Raw genomic sequence first — 17,927 nt, forward strand, 5'->3', positions numbered from 1 at the left:
GGTATAGTGTATCACAAAAGTGAGTACACCCCTCGCATTTCTGCAGATATTTATCTTTTCATGGGACAACACTGACAAAATGACGCTTTGACACAATGAGTGCAGCTTATATAATAGAGTTCATTTATTTTCACCTCAAAATAACTCAAAATATAGCCATTTATATCCAAACCCTTCCCCCCTCCCCTCTGGAGGAGGGGCTATTTTTCAGCCGCAGCCTCCTGACTATCCTGACCCCTGGCTGGATGGACGTCCACAAATAGTTACGAACATTACAATACTTAACATATTTATGAACTATATTAACACACAGCACACATCACAATCATCATAAAATAAAGCAATCCGCTAATATACACAGTCAAATTATACTCTTTTTCTCACCTCAAACAAGAAAAAAATACTAGTTTACATCGTCAGTCTCACGTTGCTCTAAAATGCGAACATTTATTGCCCATGCACGCCACGTAGTGAACGCTTCCCCCTGCTGGTTAAAAACCGTAAGTACAACAGTCTATCTGACGACACAAAATATTAAAATAACTATTTTAATATTATTTAATAATTGTTATTTAATTTATTATAATTTATAAAAGTTATTTAAAAGAATTCAGAGACTTACTGTACTTTAAAAGTGTTGAAATTACATAAAATGCATATATTACTTGTATTTTTAGTTTTAAACATATTGAATGGCTCTCGCAGAATTACATTTTTTTTTAAAAATATGTGGTGTTCATGGCTCTCTCAGCCAAAAAGGTTCCCGACCCCTGATCTATAGCGTGTCCGTCCTGGGAGTGGATCTCTCCTGACAATGGTTCTCCTCAAGGTTTCTCATTTTTCCCAAAGGGTTTTTGGAGTTTTTCCTTGCCGACATGGAGGGTCTGAGGATGGGGATGCCCAGGACATGAACTTCAGGACATGAACTTCATCTAATTCACCTACTGTTTCTGACTGTGTATCATATTGACTCTGCAAAGCCCTCTGAGACAACCTTGTTGTGATATAGGGCTATGCAAATAAAATTGAATTGAATTGAAAACCCCTGGCAACAAAAGTGAGTACACCGCATGGGAACTACGTACATCCCTAAATGTCCAAATTGAGTACTGCTTGTCATTTTCCTTCCTAAATGTCATGCGACTCGTTACAGGAGTGCTGTCAGCATTGCTGCAGAGATTGAAGAGGTGGGGGGTCAGCCTCTTAGTGCTCAGACCATACACCGTACTCTACTGTTGTTTCTTTTGTGTTTTTTTTAGGGGTGTCAAACGAATGAAATTTTTAATCGAGTTAATTACAGCTTAAAAATTAATTAATCATAATTAATCACAATTAATCGCAATTCAATTCTATAAAATATGCCATATTTTTCTGTAAATTAATGTTGGAATGGAAAGATAAGACACAAGATGGACATATACATTCAACACACGGTACATTAGTACTGTATTCATTTATTATAACAATAAATCAACAAGGTGGCATTACCATTATTAACATTCTGTTAAAGCGACCCATGGATAGAAAGACTTGTAGTTCTTAAAATATAAATGTTAGTACAAGTTATAGAAATTTTATGTTAAAACCCCTCTTAATGTTTTCGTTTTAATAAAATTTGTAACATTTTCAATCAAAAAATACACTAGTAGCCCGCCATTGTTGATGTCAATAATTACTTACACAATGCTCATGGGTGCTGAAGCCTATAAAATCAGTCGCACCCAAGCGCTAGCAGAGGGCGACAAAACTCCGAAAAACACAACAAGTACACATTTCACTGTGCTGTCATTTTAATCTGTTTGAGCCGGGCATTTGTGTGTTAACTGCGTCAAATATTTTAACGTGATTAATTTTAAAAATTAATTACCGCCCGTTAACGCGATAATTTTGACAGCCCTAGTTTTTTTTCTTTTCTTCTGTTCCCCCATAACCCCTTCCTGCTCGCTGCTTTGTCATAATAAACAAGATATGTTGAATGATCACAATGGGAGTAAGTCATACTCTCAATGTGAAACATTAAAACTAGAGCATTCAAACGATTAAAATTTTTAATCGAGTTAATCACAGCTTAAAAATTAATTAATCGTAATTAATCGCAATTCAAACCATCTATAAAATATGTAATATTTTTCTGTAAATTATTGTTGGAATGGAAAGATAAGACACAAGACGGATATATACATTCAACATACGGTACATAAGATTTACTGTATTTGTTCATTATAACAATAAATCAACAAGATGGCATTAATATTATTAACATTCTGTTAAAGCGATCCATGGATAGAAAGACTTGTAGTTCTTAAAAGATAAATGTTATAGAAATTTTATTTTAAAACCCCTCTTAATGTTTTCGTTTTAATATAATTTGTAAAATTTTCAATCAAAAAATAAACTAGTAGCTCGCCATTGTTGATGTCAATAATTACACAATGCTCATGGTGCATAAAATCAGTTGCACCAACGCGCCAGCAGAGGGAGACAAAAAACACAAGTAACAAGTGGACATGACACTGCTGTCATTTTAATCTGTTTGAACGGGGCATGTGCGTTAATTGCGTCAAATATTTTAAGGTGATTAATTAAAAAAATTAATTACCGCCCGTTAACGCGATAATTTTGACAGCCCTAATTAAAACTGTTCAGACCAACCGGACACTTAAATTTCCATTCCCCGTGTCAAACAGCCGAACAGGACAGGTTTAAAATAAATAAATAATAATAATAATTGATAGCTGCAGCCGTAATGGAAAAGAAGCTGAATAGCGGCTCTCGAGGAACGGACTTGCAGACACCTGCCATATAGTGAGCTTTTTATCGCAAATTGTATCGTATCGTATCGTGAGGTACACAAACGTTCCCACCTCTACGTCCAATCCATCTAAAGTGAGAGGGTGGCCAACGCTCTCACTTCAAATGGATTGGACGTTAGCGCTGTCAAAGGTAGAAAATGAATAAAGTTTTGTCAAACCAAGCCTTGACAGCAATTACTTTACAGTGAAGTGGGTAAGCGGTAATTTAGTGTTCAGGCATGAAAATGGGTCAGGGGTCAAAAAAGTTAGAAGGGTGTTGAGAAAATTTTCCAGTAGGGCTGTCCCAAACAACTAATTTTCTCCCAATTAGTCAGCCGACTACTTTTACGATTGGTCAACTAATAAAAAAAAAAAAAAATCAATAAATACCTTTTTTTTAACTACTAATTTAGCAATACAATTTTTGTTGACGCTTATTAATTCACAAAAACATTTTGGAACACATAAATCCTTGATGAAAGTACAAATAAACATGTAAATAGCAATAATTAATCACACATAAACAATGAGGTCAAATGTTGATAACATTTACTACTGCAAAAGAATGGAATGTAAACAGATTCCGAACACCGACGTCGCCTTTCCAACATGATTCAAAACAATTCCTAAAAAAATAGTTATCTAGCTTTATTATTATAGTATACTACTATATACAATAGCATTATAATAATTATAATATTCATTGCCAATCATATTTTTCCAAAAAGAGTGTGATTTTAAAGCTATTCTTAGTGTAGAATCTGAATTCTGTAGTATTATTGTATTTACATATAGTATTAATACAGTAAAGTACAGTATGTGGGATTAACTCCAAAAATCGTTGTTTATATGAACTTGACGTGCTTTTATTTTGAAATGTTCACCGGAAGTACATTCGCTATACCACCAACGGCTAACAGCTCCCCACTCCGCAAAAAAAAAAAACACTTTTCGTCATTGTTTGAGCTGTCACTCATAAATTTTTTTTCTTTCTTTTCTTTCATTTGCAAATGCTGTTAATCAGCCATTTTTTATGTTTGAAGTGTCACCTTCTAACCGCAAGTTTGCGATTTGGAGAAGACTGCCAATGTTTTATAGCAGGTTAAAGTAGGTTGTCTGTCTTTTTAGTCTCAATGTAGCAATGCTAATGTTTACAGTGTTTAATATGCATGTTTCCTTATTTTGTATCTCTGAACTGTAATTCTACGGCGTGTTGATTACCAATAAACATCTGTGAAATGAACTGGAGTCTCATATGTCATCCACACGCACGCACAAATGTATGCCTGCACGCACGCACGATAAAACGCAGCCGTGAAAATTATCGCCCTCATTTTTATTTACCTTGCGACAAATGGACTCATTGCATATCGCGACAGGCTTAGCAACAATAAAACGTCATTAGTTAGTTAGATGGAATTACGACCCCCCCCCTTAAAAGTTTCTCCTCCGATCTACACAATTCACGTAGATCACCCTTTTTGACTTCAAAACGGCGAATTTCGACAAAAGGTGAGTGATTTTCATGCCAGAGTATTTAAAAAAACAACAACAACAACATGGTATCGGTGCAGTATCAATATCGGCCGATACCACTCAGCCGGGTTTCGGAATCGGTATCCGGAGCCAAAACGTTGTATGAAAAGTGTTCATTTTCTTGTTTCACCTCTTATCTGATCATACTCTTTATTTGTATCTACATGCAACCCAGTCAAGGGTTCCTTTAAATACAGATGAACTATGCCGATTAACGCCAATTTAAACTGACAATATAAGTAATGGAATTAGGGCCGCGGTCCGAGAAAGAAAGGAGACTGTGCCATAGCTGTTAGTGGCTCATTAACCCCGAAGCACTTGCCTTAACTAGGCAGAGCGAGGTCGTGAAGTGCGCCTAGTTTCCATGGAAATGTTTCAAGCCGGTCTCAAGAAGAAGCCCGTAACACTTTTTCATTCGCAGACCAGTATCTAGGTCGTAACCTTATCATCTGGATGATTTAGATTGCAATTGAATGTAAAAGTATTATCATTGCATTATCAATAATTGAAATAAATGGATGGTGGAAAATCATTGAAAATAATATTTGCTTAATGCCGCATCGTTATACTTACATGAGTGCTAATCCGAGGTAGTTGGCAGTGCTGCCCCAATACATTGGGTTATCTGTAAGGCTGAAGGGGAAGCCTGTCACCTTTTCATCCATTAGAATGCCAAAGTAGTCACCTGCAAAGTACATTACAGACATCTGTTGGCTAAGGTTGTCATTTGACATTTGTAGAAACTGCCATAACTATTGTGAGTAGCATATGCTAGTCAAATGCTGCTTTTGTTTTTTTAGAAAGGGGATTTCAGCTAAATATATAATGAAACATTTTCATTTAAATGTTATTTAACTTCACAGAATGTGAATGTGAGGATGTCATGCAGTCAATATACACTCATCTTGGTAACACTTTGCAATAAGGGTCCCTTAATTAACATTAGTTAATGCATTTTTAGACAGTAACTCATGTTTAAGTAACATGACAATAATTCATTTAATCCCTTATTGAACATTTATTAATATATTAATTAACATGAGTTAATGCATTAGTTAATGCATTTTAAGACAATAATGTTTAAGTAACATTACAATTAATATAATTGCTTATCTAACATCTATTAATATATTAATTCACATGAGTTAATGCATTAGTTAATGCATAACCAGACAGTAACTAATAGTTTGGTAAAATTTAAAAAATATATACTATATAGGGTTAGGGTTTGTTAACTTAGCATTTATAATTTCTTTGTTAAGGGACACATGTTCTACACTTTATACAATAAGGGTCCAAAAACATTCAGTAATGGTTAATTAAGGTTAAGAGGGGGGAACTTAAGCATTTATAATTTCTTAGTTAAGGGATAGGTGTGCTACACTTTACAATAAGGGTCCAAAAGATATTCAGTAATGGTTCATTAAGGTTAAGTAATACTTAACTAAGAAATTATAAATGCTAAGTTAACAAACCCTAACCTTAAACCCTAACCCTATAAAGGCCTATATATATTTTTAATTTTACCAAACCATTAGTTACTGTCTGGCTATGCATTAGCTAATGCATTAACTCATGTTAATTTATATATTAATAAATGTTAGATAAGCAATTATATTAATTATTGTAATGTTACTTAAATATTAGTGATTGTCTAAAAATGCATTAACTAATGTTAAACAAGGGACCCTTATTGTAAAGTGTTACCCTCATCTTTTTGTCTTTGTGTGCATCTCTAATGTTTAGTCTACAATAGGTTTATCAAGGTTTATACGGCGTTTGCCACTTTTTTACCTGCAACTGCCACCTCTGGCCTAAAGTGTAACTGCAGCTCGTGCATGGCGTGCACAAACAGTAATGAGCGTTCGGCCCATCAAATCCACACCAGAAACGTGAAAACATTTAGTAGCAAGTCTTAGTTAGGTTAGAAAAGTGTTTTTGCCAAGCAGAGAGTAGGCAAGGTGAAATGGCGCTGCTGCCGCGGGGACGCGCGGGCATGTGAACATGAACGGGTTCGCCTTGAACAATTGTCAGCACAAATGTCAGTTTTATGTAAATTGGTGGAGCATACATGGAGTATAAAAGTATTTTAACCCTAACAATCCCTTTAAGTTCTTCGCCCTCACTCACGTGAAAGCTTCAGTATTAGAAAAATTCATTTTACGAACTGTTTTTTGAAGCTTTTTATTTCTTAATATTAAAAAAAATATTGATAGTTTGAAAGATTATACTTAGAGTAATAGATAATTCCAACTTGCAGCAATGCAAAAATGTAACTATGGCTACGTTCATACTACAGGTCTTAATGCACGAATCCGATTTTTTCGTGTTTTTCCGACTCGAGTGAGGCATTAACTTGACGGTCTGAACGTGACAAGTCGCATAGAACGGGACCATTTCAAATCCGATCTGGGTCACTTTCGTATGTGGTGTAAATCCGATCTGGGCCACATTTTTCCAGACTGTCGCGGCGGTCTGTACTGTCCAGTCCCGCAAATCGGATTTAATGCAGCAATTACGTCATCAAATAGCGAGAGAGTCGTTACCGTAGCGATGCACCTGTGCGTTATTAGCGCCTAGCTTGCAGTGAACACGGCTTTTGAGGAAGGGCTGAGCTTGACAACAGTCATAAAAAATAAAAATGGGTTGAGGATAAGCCTGAGAATGCTCAGTTTTCTCTCTGTTCCAAGTGAGCAATATTTCAACATTGCCTCCACGGCCGAGAGTCGGGACAAACTGCCCGTATGTGTGTGTGACGTGCACGGACAGTGCGTGCATGCTATCGATCCATATAAACTTTGAATATAAGCTTAAACGGGGATTATTTATGTCTGTTATTTGTGTCCACCTTTTGAAAAGCAAAATATGATATCCCTGGAATGACGGATGACGTCTGTCATTTGTTTTGATGGTTCTGCGCATGCGGGTCTTCTTGCTTAGCGCTTGTCAGACTGCAAATTAGTGCGCATGCGTAATACTTGGACGGTCTCAATGGATAAAGGCAGTCTGAACGGGCACGCCAAAAAAACAGATATGACAAAAAATCGGATTTGTGCATTAAGACCTGTAGTATGAACGTAGCCTATGTTTGACTGTAACTGTAAACAAATAAAATATACACACCAAAATGCTCATTTACAGTGCCCTCCATAATTATTGGCACCCCTGGTTAAGATGTGTTATTTAGCTTCTAATAATTTTTTTCTCTAAATAATATGGGACCTTAATGGAAAAAAAAGAGAAAAATCCAACCTTCAATACAAGTGCATTTATTCAGTGGGGAAAAAATCCCACATAAAGAAATAATTATTTGACATCAAATAATGTGTGTCACAATTATTAGCACCCCTGTTGTTAATACTTTGTACAACCACCTTTTGCAAACAAAACAAGGTCTGGGGACTGAGATGGCCATGGGACGAGCTTGATTTTGTGCCTGGTGAACCATTTCTGTGTAGATTTGGCCATATGTTTAGGGTCACTGTCTTGCTGAAAGACCCAGTGACGACCCATCTTCAACTTTCGGGCAGTGGGCAACAGATTTTGATTTCAAATGTCCTGGTAATTCAAAGCATTCATGATCCAATGCACCCTAACAAGGTTCCCAGGGCCTTTGGAAGCGAAACCGCCCCACAGCATCACTGACCCACCCCTATAATTCACAGTGGGTATGAGGTGCTTTTCAGCATGCGCATCTTTCGTGGCACGCCAGACCCACTTAGAGTGTTGCCAAAAAGCTCAATCTTGGTCTCATCTGACCAAAGCACACGGTCCCAGTTGAAGATGAGACCAAGACGGAGCTTCTTGGCACACGGTCCCAGTTGAAGCCTTCTCTAAATTACTCCAACGTGTTATTCCACAACGATATTTTCGTGCTCATTCGTGCTCTCTATATTAAGCGCCTGGAGTCACTGTGACCTGATGAGTCAAGGTGATGGAGCAGAAACAAACTGCTAATGTTTCAGCCACCTGCCATAGCATTTGAACCGCTGCCGTCCAACTGATCCATTTTACTAGTAGCCTACAACACAGTTTGCCCTTCGTCCTACTTGCACAACGAACCCAAACATTGTTGATGCCGGGTTTAATTTATTTTTGAATGTTGGCACTGGAAAGAAAGAAAGAAAAATTGGGTTAGCTCATTGTTATGCCACTATGGCCATTTTGCCTACCCGATTTAAAAGCAAAGTAGCAATTGCCTCCAGCCAGTCGGGGTTTCGGTGATTATGCGTCATTGCAACAGTTATATAACTCTGAGATGAACCATGTCTCTTTAGTTGCAAACAAGAACACAAGATGTTTTCTCGACTTGACACTGCTGGTCAAAAGTATTGGCACCCCTGCAATTCTGTCAGATAAAGCTCAATTTCTCCCAGAAAATGATTGCAATTACAAATGCTTTAGGAGTAAAATCTTCATTTATTTTGCTTGCAATGAAAAAGCACAAAAGAGAATGGAAAAAAGAAAGAATTCGATTTTTTTTTTTTGCGTCCTATATGGTATACTGGGGGCGGGTTTCAATAAGCTTCGGCTTCTCCCGTCTGCCCTTTTCTTTTCGGGTTGAATTAATGGTAAGCACATATAAATGCTGTATGTTTGTTCGGATTTGTCATGCCTGAAGGGGGGGAAATAAATAAATAAAAAAATAAAAAAAAGAATAAAACAATCATTTATTTCACAACATATCCAACACAAAACGCCTACCGCAGTTGACGGTGTTCTCAAGAAAACATTGAAAATGAAAGTAAACTCAAGCTCAACGCTCCCTCTCTCAAGGTCAGCCACGCGGTGCGTTCAGGTACAGCAAAAAAAACAGGAATTATTATTACTATATTATTCCGATTTTTATTTATAATTGATTTGTTTTGGTATGTGTAATTGCCATTTGTAAAAGTACCATCAGTATTTATTATGGATTTATTGTAGGTTTTTGGGCTGCGGAACAAATTAATGGAATTATAATGTATTCTTATGGGAAAATCCTGCTCGACATACGACCATTTCGACTTACAAACAAGGTCCTGGAACCAATTAACTTCGCATGTAGAGGTACCACTGTATGTGCGGATGGTGGATAAAGAACCTTGACTAACATCCAAACAAGTTCAAGCTGTCCTGCAGTCCGAGGGTACAACAGTGTCAACCTGTATTCTCTGTCGGCGTCTGATTGAATGAAAAGGGACTACCCAGGAAGACCCCACTTCTCACCCAGAGACATAAAAAGCCAGGGTGGAGTTTGCCAAAACTTACCTGAGAAAGCCAAAAATGTTTTGGAAGAAGGTTCTCTTGTCAGATGAGACAAAAGTAGAGCTTTGTGAGAAAAGGCATCAACATAAGACTTTACAGGGAAAAAAATACAAGGCCCTCAAAGAAAAGAACACGGTTCCCAAAGTCAAACATGGCAGAGGTTCCGTAGTGTTTTGGGGTTGCCCTGCTGCCTCTGGCACTGGACTGCTTGACCGTGTGCATTGCATTATGAAATCTGAAGACTACCAACAAATTTTGCAGCGTAATGTGAGAAAGCTGAGTCTCCCTCAGAGGTCATGGGTCTTCCAGCAGGACAATGACCCCAAACATACTCCAAACAGCACAAGAAAATGGTTGGAGAGAAAGCACTGGAGACTTCTAAAGTGAGTCCAGACCTGAATCCCATGGATCACCTGTAGAGAGATCTGAAAATGGCACCCTTCAGATCTTAGAGACCTGGAGCAGTTGGCCAAAGAAGAATGGTCGAAAATCCCAGCAGAATTGTCAGAAAGTCACTGATGGATACCGGAAGCAGTTGTTCGCAGTTATTTTGTCTAAAGGTTGTGCTACAAATTATTAGGCTGAGGGTGGCAATACTTTTGTCCGGCCAATTTTTGGAGTTTTGTGGAAAATGATAATGATTTAATTTTTTTGCAGGGGTGCCAATACTTTTGACAAGCAGTGTAAACATGCTTTAGGCATTTCAATTAAAAATGTCCTGATCGATCGGCGATCGGGTCCGATCACGTCATTTTCAAAGTATCGGAATCGGCAAAAAAAATACTGGACTTGCCTTTTTTAAATATATATATATTTTTTAATTACATTGTTTTCTAATTGTATTTAACGTTACAGACAAAATGTCTTACACTCACCCAGAGTCTTTAGTTTTGGCTTAAAGTAGGGCTATCAAATTTATCGCGTTAACGGAGGTAATTAATGTTTTTTTAATTAATCACGTGAAAATATTTACCGCAATTAATGCATGCGCTGCACGACCCACTCACGCATTGTTGCGTTCAATCTATAATGGCACCGATTAACCTATAGAGCTAAAAGGCAGCGTAAAATGAGTAGAGTGAATTTTGGCAGTCTTTGGAGCCTTTTTTTAAATTGGCTAAAGCCTTAAAGTCCCTCTCTCAATAATTAGAAATATCGTGAGAAAGCAATGTGGGGAAGAATGGTAGTAGTTGATCTTTTTCTTTACACCCTATGTTATTTCCCAACGCAGAGAAGATATATCAATTGGTGCCACTACGCACAGTCATGGTTGCACTTCCCATCATGCATTTGGGTTGAATGGCTGCAGTATCATTTACTGAAAGCTCATCAAATACACTAGATGGCGATATTTAGTCACAATATACAAAGTCACATTTATCCTTTAAGAATTACAAGTCTTTCTATCCGTGGATCCCTCTCACAGAAAGAATGTTAATAATTTAAATGCCATCTTGAGGATTTATTGTCATAATAAACAAATACAGTACTTATGTACTGTATGTTAAATGTATATATTCGTCCGAGTTTTATTCATTTTTTTCTTAATGCATGGCCAAAATGCATATGATCGGGAAAAATTATTAAATGAATATCGGCTCCAAAAATTTAGCGGCCTCTCTAACCACTATCGTGATCAGTCAGCATATCTCCTGATCTCTAAATTAAATGCAGATATACTGTATGTAGTATTTCCAACCTACTTTGTAAATTACTAGCAGGTTAACACAGGGTAGTAAACCAATTCAAACTTACCAAGGAACGTCCCGGTGAATCCCAAAGCGAGAAAGCTGCTGACGACGAGCAGAGAGCCCACCGCGATGAGGAGAACGCCAGTTTGAAAGACCTCAGTCCTGTCCAGTATTTCCCACCTGGCCTGTGTCTTCATCACGACGGTCATGCTGCGGGGAAAACAGATCACAATGATAACATTAGCGTGTTATTTTAAGCTCGCTCAAAGTGTACAATGACCGAATCGGCAACCGTGGGACAATTCAAGGCGCAGCTAATTTGATGAAGCCTAAATCGCAGACGAGTAAACCGATTTAGAACAAAACTATGAATATATGACTGGAATTAGAATTTGAGTCAGAACGCCGAGTAGCTATTTGTATTTGGAATCTTAATTATCGAAATGGATTTGATGAGCCGGAAGGGTAGTCTATTAATAACTATCACTTTATTTCGAGCAATGAAACAGAAATAGTGTTGATTCCTGGGTCGTTAAGTTTACTAACAACCTTAGTAAACAAAGTTTACTAACAACAACTTCATTAAAATGTAAAAAACACACATGGGGAATGACTATAGTTTGTGGAATTGGAAAAGTAATAAGATGGAGCAGTTGATAGAGTGAACATTTCATTACATGACTAAAATAATCATAAATACAGTGGGGCAAATAAGTATTTAGTCAACCACTAATTGTGCAAGTTCTCCCACTTGAAAATATTAGAGAGGCCTGTAATTGTCAACATGGGTAAACCTCAACCATGAGAGACAGAATGTGGGGAAAAAAAAACAGAAAATCACATTGTTTGATTTTTAAAGAATTTATTTACTAATCATGGTGGAAAATACGTATTTGATCAATGCTGAAAGTTCATCTCAATACTTTGTTATGTACCCTTTGTTGGCAATAACGGAGGCCGAACGTTTTCTGTAAATCTTCACAAGCTTTTCACACACTGTTGCTGGTATTTTGGCCCATTCCTCCATGCAGATCTCCTCTAGAGCAGTGATGTTTTGGGGCTGTCGTTGGGCAACACGGACTTTCAAATCCCTCCACAGATTTTCTATGGGGTTGAGATCTGGAGACTGGCTAGGCCACTCCAGGACCTTGAAATGCTTCTTACGAAGCCTCTCCTTTGTTGCCCTGGCTGTGTGTTTGGGATCATTGTCATGCTGAAAGACCCAGCCACGTCTCATCTTCAATGCCCTTGCTGATGGAAGAATATTTCACTCAAAATCTCTCGATACATGGCCCCATTCATTATTTCCTTTACACAGATCAGTCGTCCTGGTCCCTTTGCAGAAAAACAGCCCCAAAGCATGGTGTTTCCACCCCCATGCTTCACAGTGGGTATGGTGTTCTTCGGATGCAATTCGGTATTCTTTCTCCTCCAAACACGAGAACCTGTGTTTCTACCAAAAAGTTCTATTTTGGTTTCATCTGACCATAACACATTTTCCCAGTCCTCTTCTGGATCATCCAAATGCTCTCTAGCGAACCGCAGACGGGCCTGGACGTGTACTTTCTTCAGCAGGGGGACACGTTTGGCAGTGCAGGATTTGAGTCCCTGGCGGTGCATTGTGTTACTGATAGTAGCCTTTGTTACTGTGGTCCCAGTTCTCTGTAGGTCATTCACTAGGTCCCCCCGTGTGGTTCTGGGATTTTTGCTCACCGTTCTTGTTATCATTTTGACGCCACGGGGTGAGATCTTGCATGAAGCCCCAGATCGAGGGAGATTATCAGTGGTCTTGTATGTCTTCCATTTTCTAATAATTGCTCCCACTTTTGATTTCTTTACACCAAGCGTTTTACCTATTGCAGATTCAGTCTTCCCAGCCTGGTGCAGGTCTACAATTTTGTCTCTGGTGTCCTTCGACAGCTCTTTGGTCTTGGCCATAGTGGAGTTTGGAGTGTGACTGACTGAATTGTGGACAGGTGTCTTTTATACTGATAATGAGTTAAAACAGGTGCCATTAAAACAGGTAACGAGTGGAGCCTCGTTAGACCTCGTTAGAAGAAGTTAGACCTCTTTGACAGCCAGAAATCTTGCTTGTTTGTAGGCAAACAAATACTTATTTTCCACTCTAATTTGGAAATAAATTCTTTAAAAATCAAACAATGTGATTTTCTGGTTTTTTTTGTTCACATTCTGTCTCTCATGGTTGAGATTTACCCATGTTGACAATTACAGGCCTCTCTAATCTTTTCAAGTAGGAGAACTTGCACAATTGGTAGTTGACTAAATACTTATTTGCCCCACTGTATCTATAAAACGATTATGCTATCGATTATTTTATGAATCGATTAATCTAACAACTATATTCAGGGCTGTCAACAGACTTGCAGAGGCCCGGGGGCAAGAGACCATTTTTGCATGTTTTCCTCAAGTATTAAGTTTCTGATGTTAAATTGAGTGATTTATTAGCTGTTGAAAACTTGCAGTGAATAAAAAAAAAGTTGCTATTTTGGTCAAAAACTTAAATTATATGTTAAATATTGCTATTGAACCTAAAAATATAGATGATTATCTCTGCATTTGGTGATTTTTGTGCATCTGGTGTAAAGTCTGAGACCTTTATAGCCATTTTAAGTTGTGTTATACTTAAAAATAATTAATCAGGATTTTATAAAGGTAACAACTTTGAATTTTTTGATGCCGCTGCTCATGGAGACTCATGTATGGCTAAGGTAGGTGTCTGGTTTGGTTTTAGGTTGGTAGCAGCTTTGGTTTTGAAAATATTTGAAGTTTTTGAAAATAGGCCCCCTACGAATCGGGCCTGTTTCCCATGTCATGTCAATAGGTTATGAACTCTATGGGAGCCTATAGCAAGCAAAGCCTGACAATACGATATTTTTCTTAAGCGTACTAAATTGCACGCATCTTTAAATGAATGTTATCAGCACTTCCTGAAAGGTATGATCATTGTAATTACAGTACAAAGGACGGGTGATGGTATTGAATCATCGCTGGTAGACCAGCATAAGTCATTGCAGCAGCTACGATTTGTGTCACCGTGTGTTGAAAAATAGAACATCATTTTTTCGTTGTGTAAGAATGAGCATCATAAATAGTCAAACAAAACATCTGACTTGATTGTGCGCTGCCTTACAGTTTGGACATGTCATTGTGCGTACGTGATGGGACCGTCACATTGTGGACCGTACAGAAAAGACCTCAATCATTGAATTGTCATAAAATGATTGTCACAGAGGCAAGTTCACATAATAACTCATCTGTCATACAGGTCAGGTTCATTGAAGACCCTAAATTCCCTCTAAAAAAAGGCAGGGAGGGTGCAAAAATGAGGCGTGCCTACGCCAGAAAGAGGCAAGAATTTGGGTCGCTGAGAGGGTTATTCGGTAAAAGTCTATTGGTCACTTGCCATAGGCCACTGCTTCTCAATTATTTTCTGTTATGCCCGCCCCAGGAAGACATAAACGTTCTGCGCCCCCTCCAACTCTCTGCCGCCACCGTAAATATACTGTAATATCATTTGTATATAAAATATTCCTCTGCATAACATTGTGTTCCTTTCAATATTAAAGAAAAAAGTAATATAGATCAACTTAACAATAAAGTTGAAAAAAAACCAAACTCATCCATACTGTAAAAATACACTCAAGATTTTTTTCATCGTTTGATACTGAAAAATACAATTTAAAAAAGTCAATAAATAATAATAAATTCAAATTGATTACCAACATTGACTCACAGGGAAAATGTGCCAAACAATTCGACCGAAAAAACAAAAATTAATAGAACAAAAACGACAGTGTCATTGGAATAAGGGACAGTTTATTTTTGCTGCTGGCAGTATCAGCTCCTTTCCTATGTTGTGGAGTAATTTTGCACTGAGCAACTTGGAATGTCAACTTATATCATTTTATGACAGTGCTCGCTGGTTTACTGATGTAACACTGACCAACCGGGAGGATTGTTGGCAATATTCGGCATGTTTTCGCTGAAAAAAACAATTCCTGCTGTCCACTGCGAACATTTTTAGACAAAGTAAATAGACCGGTCTTTCCTCGTCTCCCACTGTACTAAAAGTCAAAGCCAAAATGCAAATGCTCCATACACTTCGTCATATTTCCTTGTCTTAGCTTTTCATATCTCCAGTGCTCCTATCTGTGTGCTCTTGTTTGGTTCAAAAAATATTGCGCACACGCTGAAAATGAGAGTGGCACTGCCACCCACTGAGTGGATGTGCAATTACACTTTATTCTAGTACGGCAAAAAAGTACGTTTCCCAAGTTCACATGCGCCACCCCCAGCATCGCTCTGCGACCCCCTGGGGGGGCCCGCCCCACTATTTGAGAAGTATTGCCAGAGGCAGAGATCGGAGTGTACAGTGGACCCCGGTGGCCTAAAAATGTCATTGTGTGTAATTGATTTTCCTAGAAATGAATTTAAAGTGCGTATGACAACAAAAAGCACGTTTATTTCATATTTCACATGGTGTTTTATGCTCATAGGCAGAGTTTGGCTTTTGGGCCAGGGAGCACAACATGTTGATGACCCCAAAATGCAGTGTCAGGAATAAAATTAACTTACAAGGATATTTATAATAATGAATATTTATAATAAGTTGAAAATGAGCAATTTTTTTGTTGTTGTTTCCCGTCCTTCTTGATGGTAATTCTAAATCAGGTTGCTTAGGCAATATGTTTCGCCAAGATCGTCATCCATTGAATATGTACGCCCGCCATTGTCGTGCCAATGTAGTTACCCCTGTCAAAAATTGTATCCCCAGGCTAGGGCGGAGCCATATGGAGGTAGATTCTTGTCTTCATTATTTGATTAAAAACATGGCATTTACTTTGTTTAATGCCATTGACGGCCATGTTTGTTGATTCTATTGATGCAAATGTACTTGGATTCCATCGACACAAATGTAAGTCGATGCCATTGACGGCCATGGACGTCCAAATTTCCCATTCAGTTTCTGTGAGATGTGCTTGATATGCTTTTGCACACTAACAGTATTTACAATGATTAAACCAATTATGTGTGTTTAAAACTAGGTGTTATGATTATGTTTTCTCATGTAACAGTCTATTCGCTTGTGCTTTAGTGCTTACACAATGAAAAGAGTAAGGTTTCTGTTTTCAGTAAACGTCACCATAATGTTTCATTCACGGTTTCTGTTCTCAGTAAACGATACCATAACAGCTATTTCTCGGTAAACGAAACTTACGCATGTGCAATGAATGCTCTCCCACTTGTCAATAAAAGACGCAACCCCAGGGAGGGGGCTGAGAGAGGCTCACTGCGAGCAAGCGTGCTGCGCTGTCGACCCTCTCCCTGGTGGCCGCCAGTGAAAATTGTATCTTCGTCTCAAGTCTGATCTTTCCTCCGTCCTTTCCTAGGTCTTTGTTGTTTTCTTAGTTCAAGTATTAAGTTTAGACCTAACAGTTTCAATGGCAAAAAAACAAAATGTCCCCAATTTAACTGGAAATGAACAGATATCAATAGGACGTGTCCCCCAAATGTCCCCGATTCCATTGACACAAATGTAAGTCGATGCCATTGACGGCCATCGACGTCCAAATTTTTTCCAATTCCTTTTCAATGGCAAAAAAAAAAAAACAATGTCCCCAATTCAACAGGAAGTGACCTGATATTTTTCCCGAAATGTCCCCAAACCCACCTGGGCGGGGCTAAGATCTATATCTCCACACAGCAAAGACCCAGAGTAATTTCTCCAGAAATTGCAGTTTCTAGTTATTTTCAAAATTGGCAAATGAAACAAGCAAAATATTTGAGGGAGTGACAATTTTGCTAGCACTGTCTGAAATTTTAGACTGTTTAGGGGCAGTCTGGAACACTGGACTACCTGAAAAGAGGGCTTTTTGTCATTTCTACTACTGTGATGATTTTTTTTCCCATTTTGTGATTCCTGTTGTGGGTTTCCAGCAGTCTCTCACCTGCCAGGCTCCAAAGTTCAATAAACATCATTAGAGGTACGGAGGGTATACAGTACTGTACATGCCTTCTTTTTTTACAGTCTATTGAAAGCAAATGTTGAATTTCTGAAAAGCGGTGTGCTTCCAGCCGATCAAAGTGGGCCCAAATCCAAAGTAGGTTTGGGGTTAATAAGAAGAAACTGGGTTAGGCGGTCTGCGTTGTGACTCCTATGGAGTTGTGGCTTTGTTATCAAGAAATTGCTAGTGGATGCAGTGTGTTGTCGCATGAAATCAAAAAAGGACAACTGCTGGGCCGCGTGTAAAGTAAGTCGGACCTGTGCGACATACTGCTGGGATTGGGATGGAAAAAGAGATGAGAAACGGGCGTGGACGCCATGCTAGTTAGAGCTCATTTTCGTAAAAATGTTCACTTCAGATAAAGCTTAAAGTGTGCGACAGGATAAAAAAAAGTCTTAAATAGCATTGTTATGTGAATTAGAATCATATTCTGAGACGATTTGACTATATAAAACAATTTGGCAAAGCGCAGATGACGAGAAATTCCCGTAATTTCTGGACTATAAGGCGCACCTGACTATAAGCCGCCACCCACCAAATTTGACATGAAAACGGCATTTGTTCATAGATAAGACGCACTGGACTATGAGCCGCAGTTGTCCTCATTGTATTATGGGATATTTACACCAAAAGAT

The 17,927-nt window shown here is 38.3% G+C and overlaps 1 protein-coding gene across 1 annotated transcript in view; it reads right to left on the minus strand.

Annotated features, from left to right (window-relative positions):
- Positions 1 to 17,927, minus strand: part of pemt (phosphatidylethanolamine N-methyltransferase) — a 64,201-nt gene that overhangs the window by 15,944 nt on the left and 30,330 nt on the right. Inside the window, exons 4-5 of the mRNA XM_057826507.1 lie at positions 11,331 to 11,476; positions 4,902 to 5,013 (exon numbers count right to left, since the gene is read on the minus strand). Of these exons, the coding sequence (XP_057682490.1) occupies positions 4,902 to 5,013; positions 11,331 to 11,476 (258 nt within the window). The remainder of the gene's footprint in view (positions 1 to 4,901; positions 5,014 to 11,330; positions 11,477 to 17,927) is intronic.

The sequence above is a fragment of the Corythoichthys intestinalis genome, chromosome 21, assembly GCF_030265065.1.
Source record: "Corythoichthys intestinalis isolate RoL2023-P3 chromosome 21, ASM3026506v1, whole genome shotgun sequence".
In the NCBI taxonomy this organism is placed as follows: Eukaryota; Metazoa; Chordata; class Actinopteri; order Syngnathiformes; family Syngnathidae; genus Corythoichthys; species Corythoichthys intestinalis.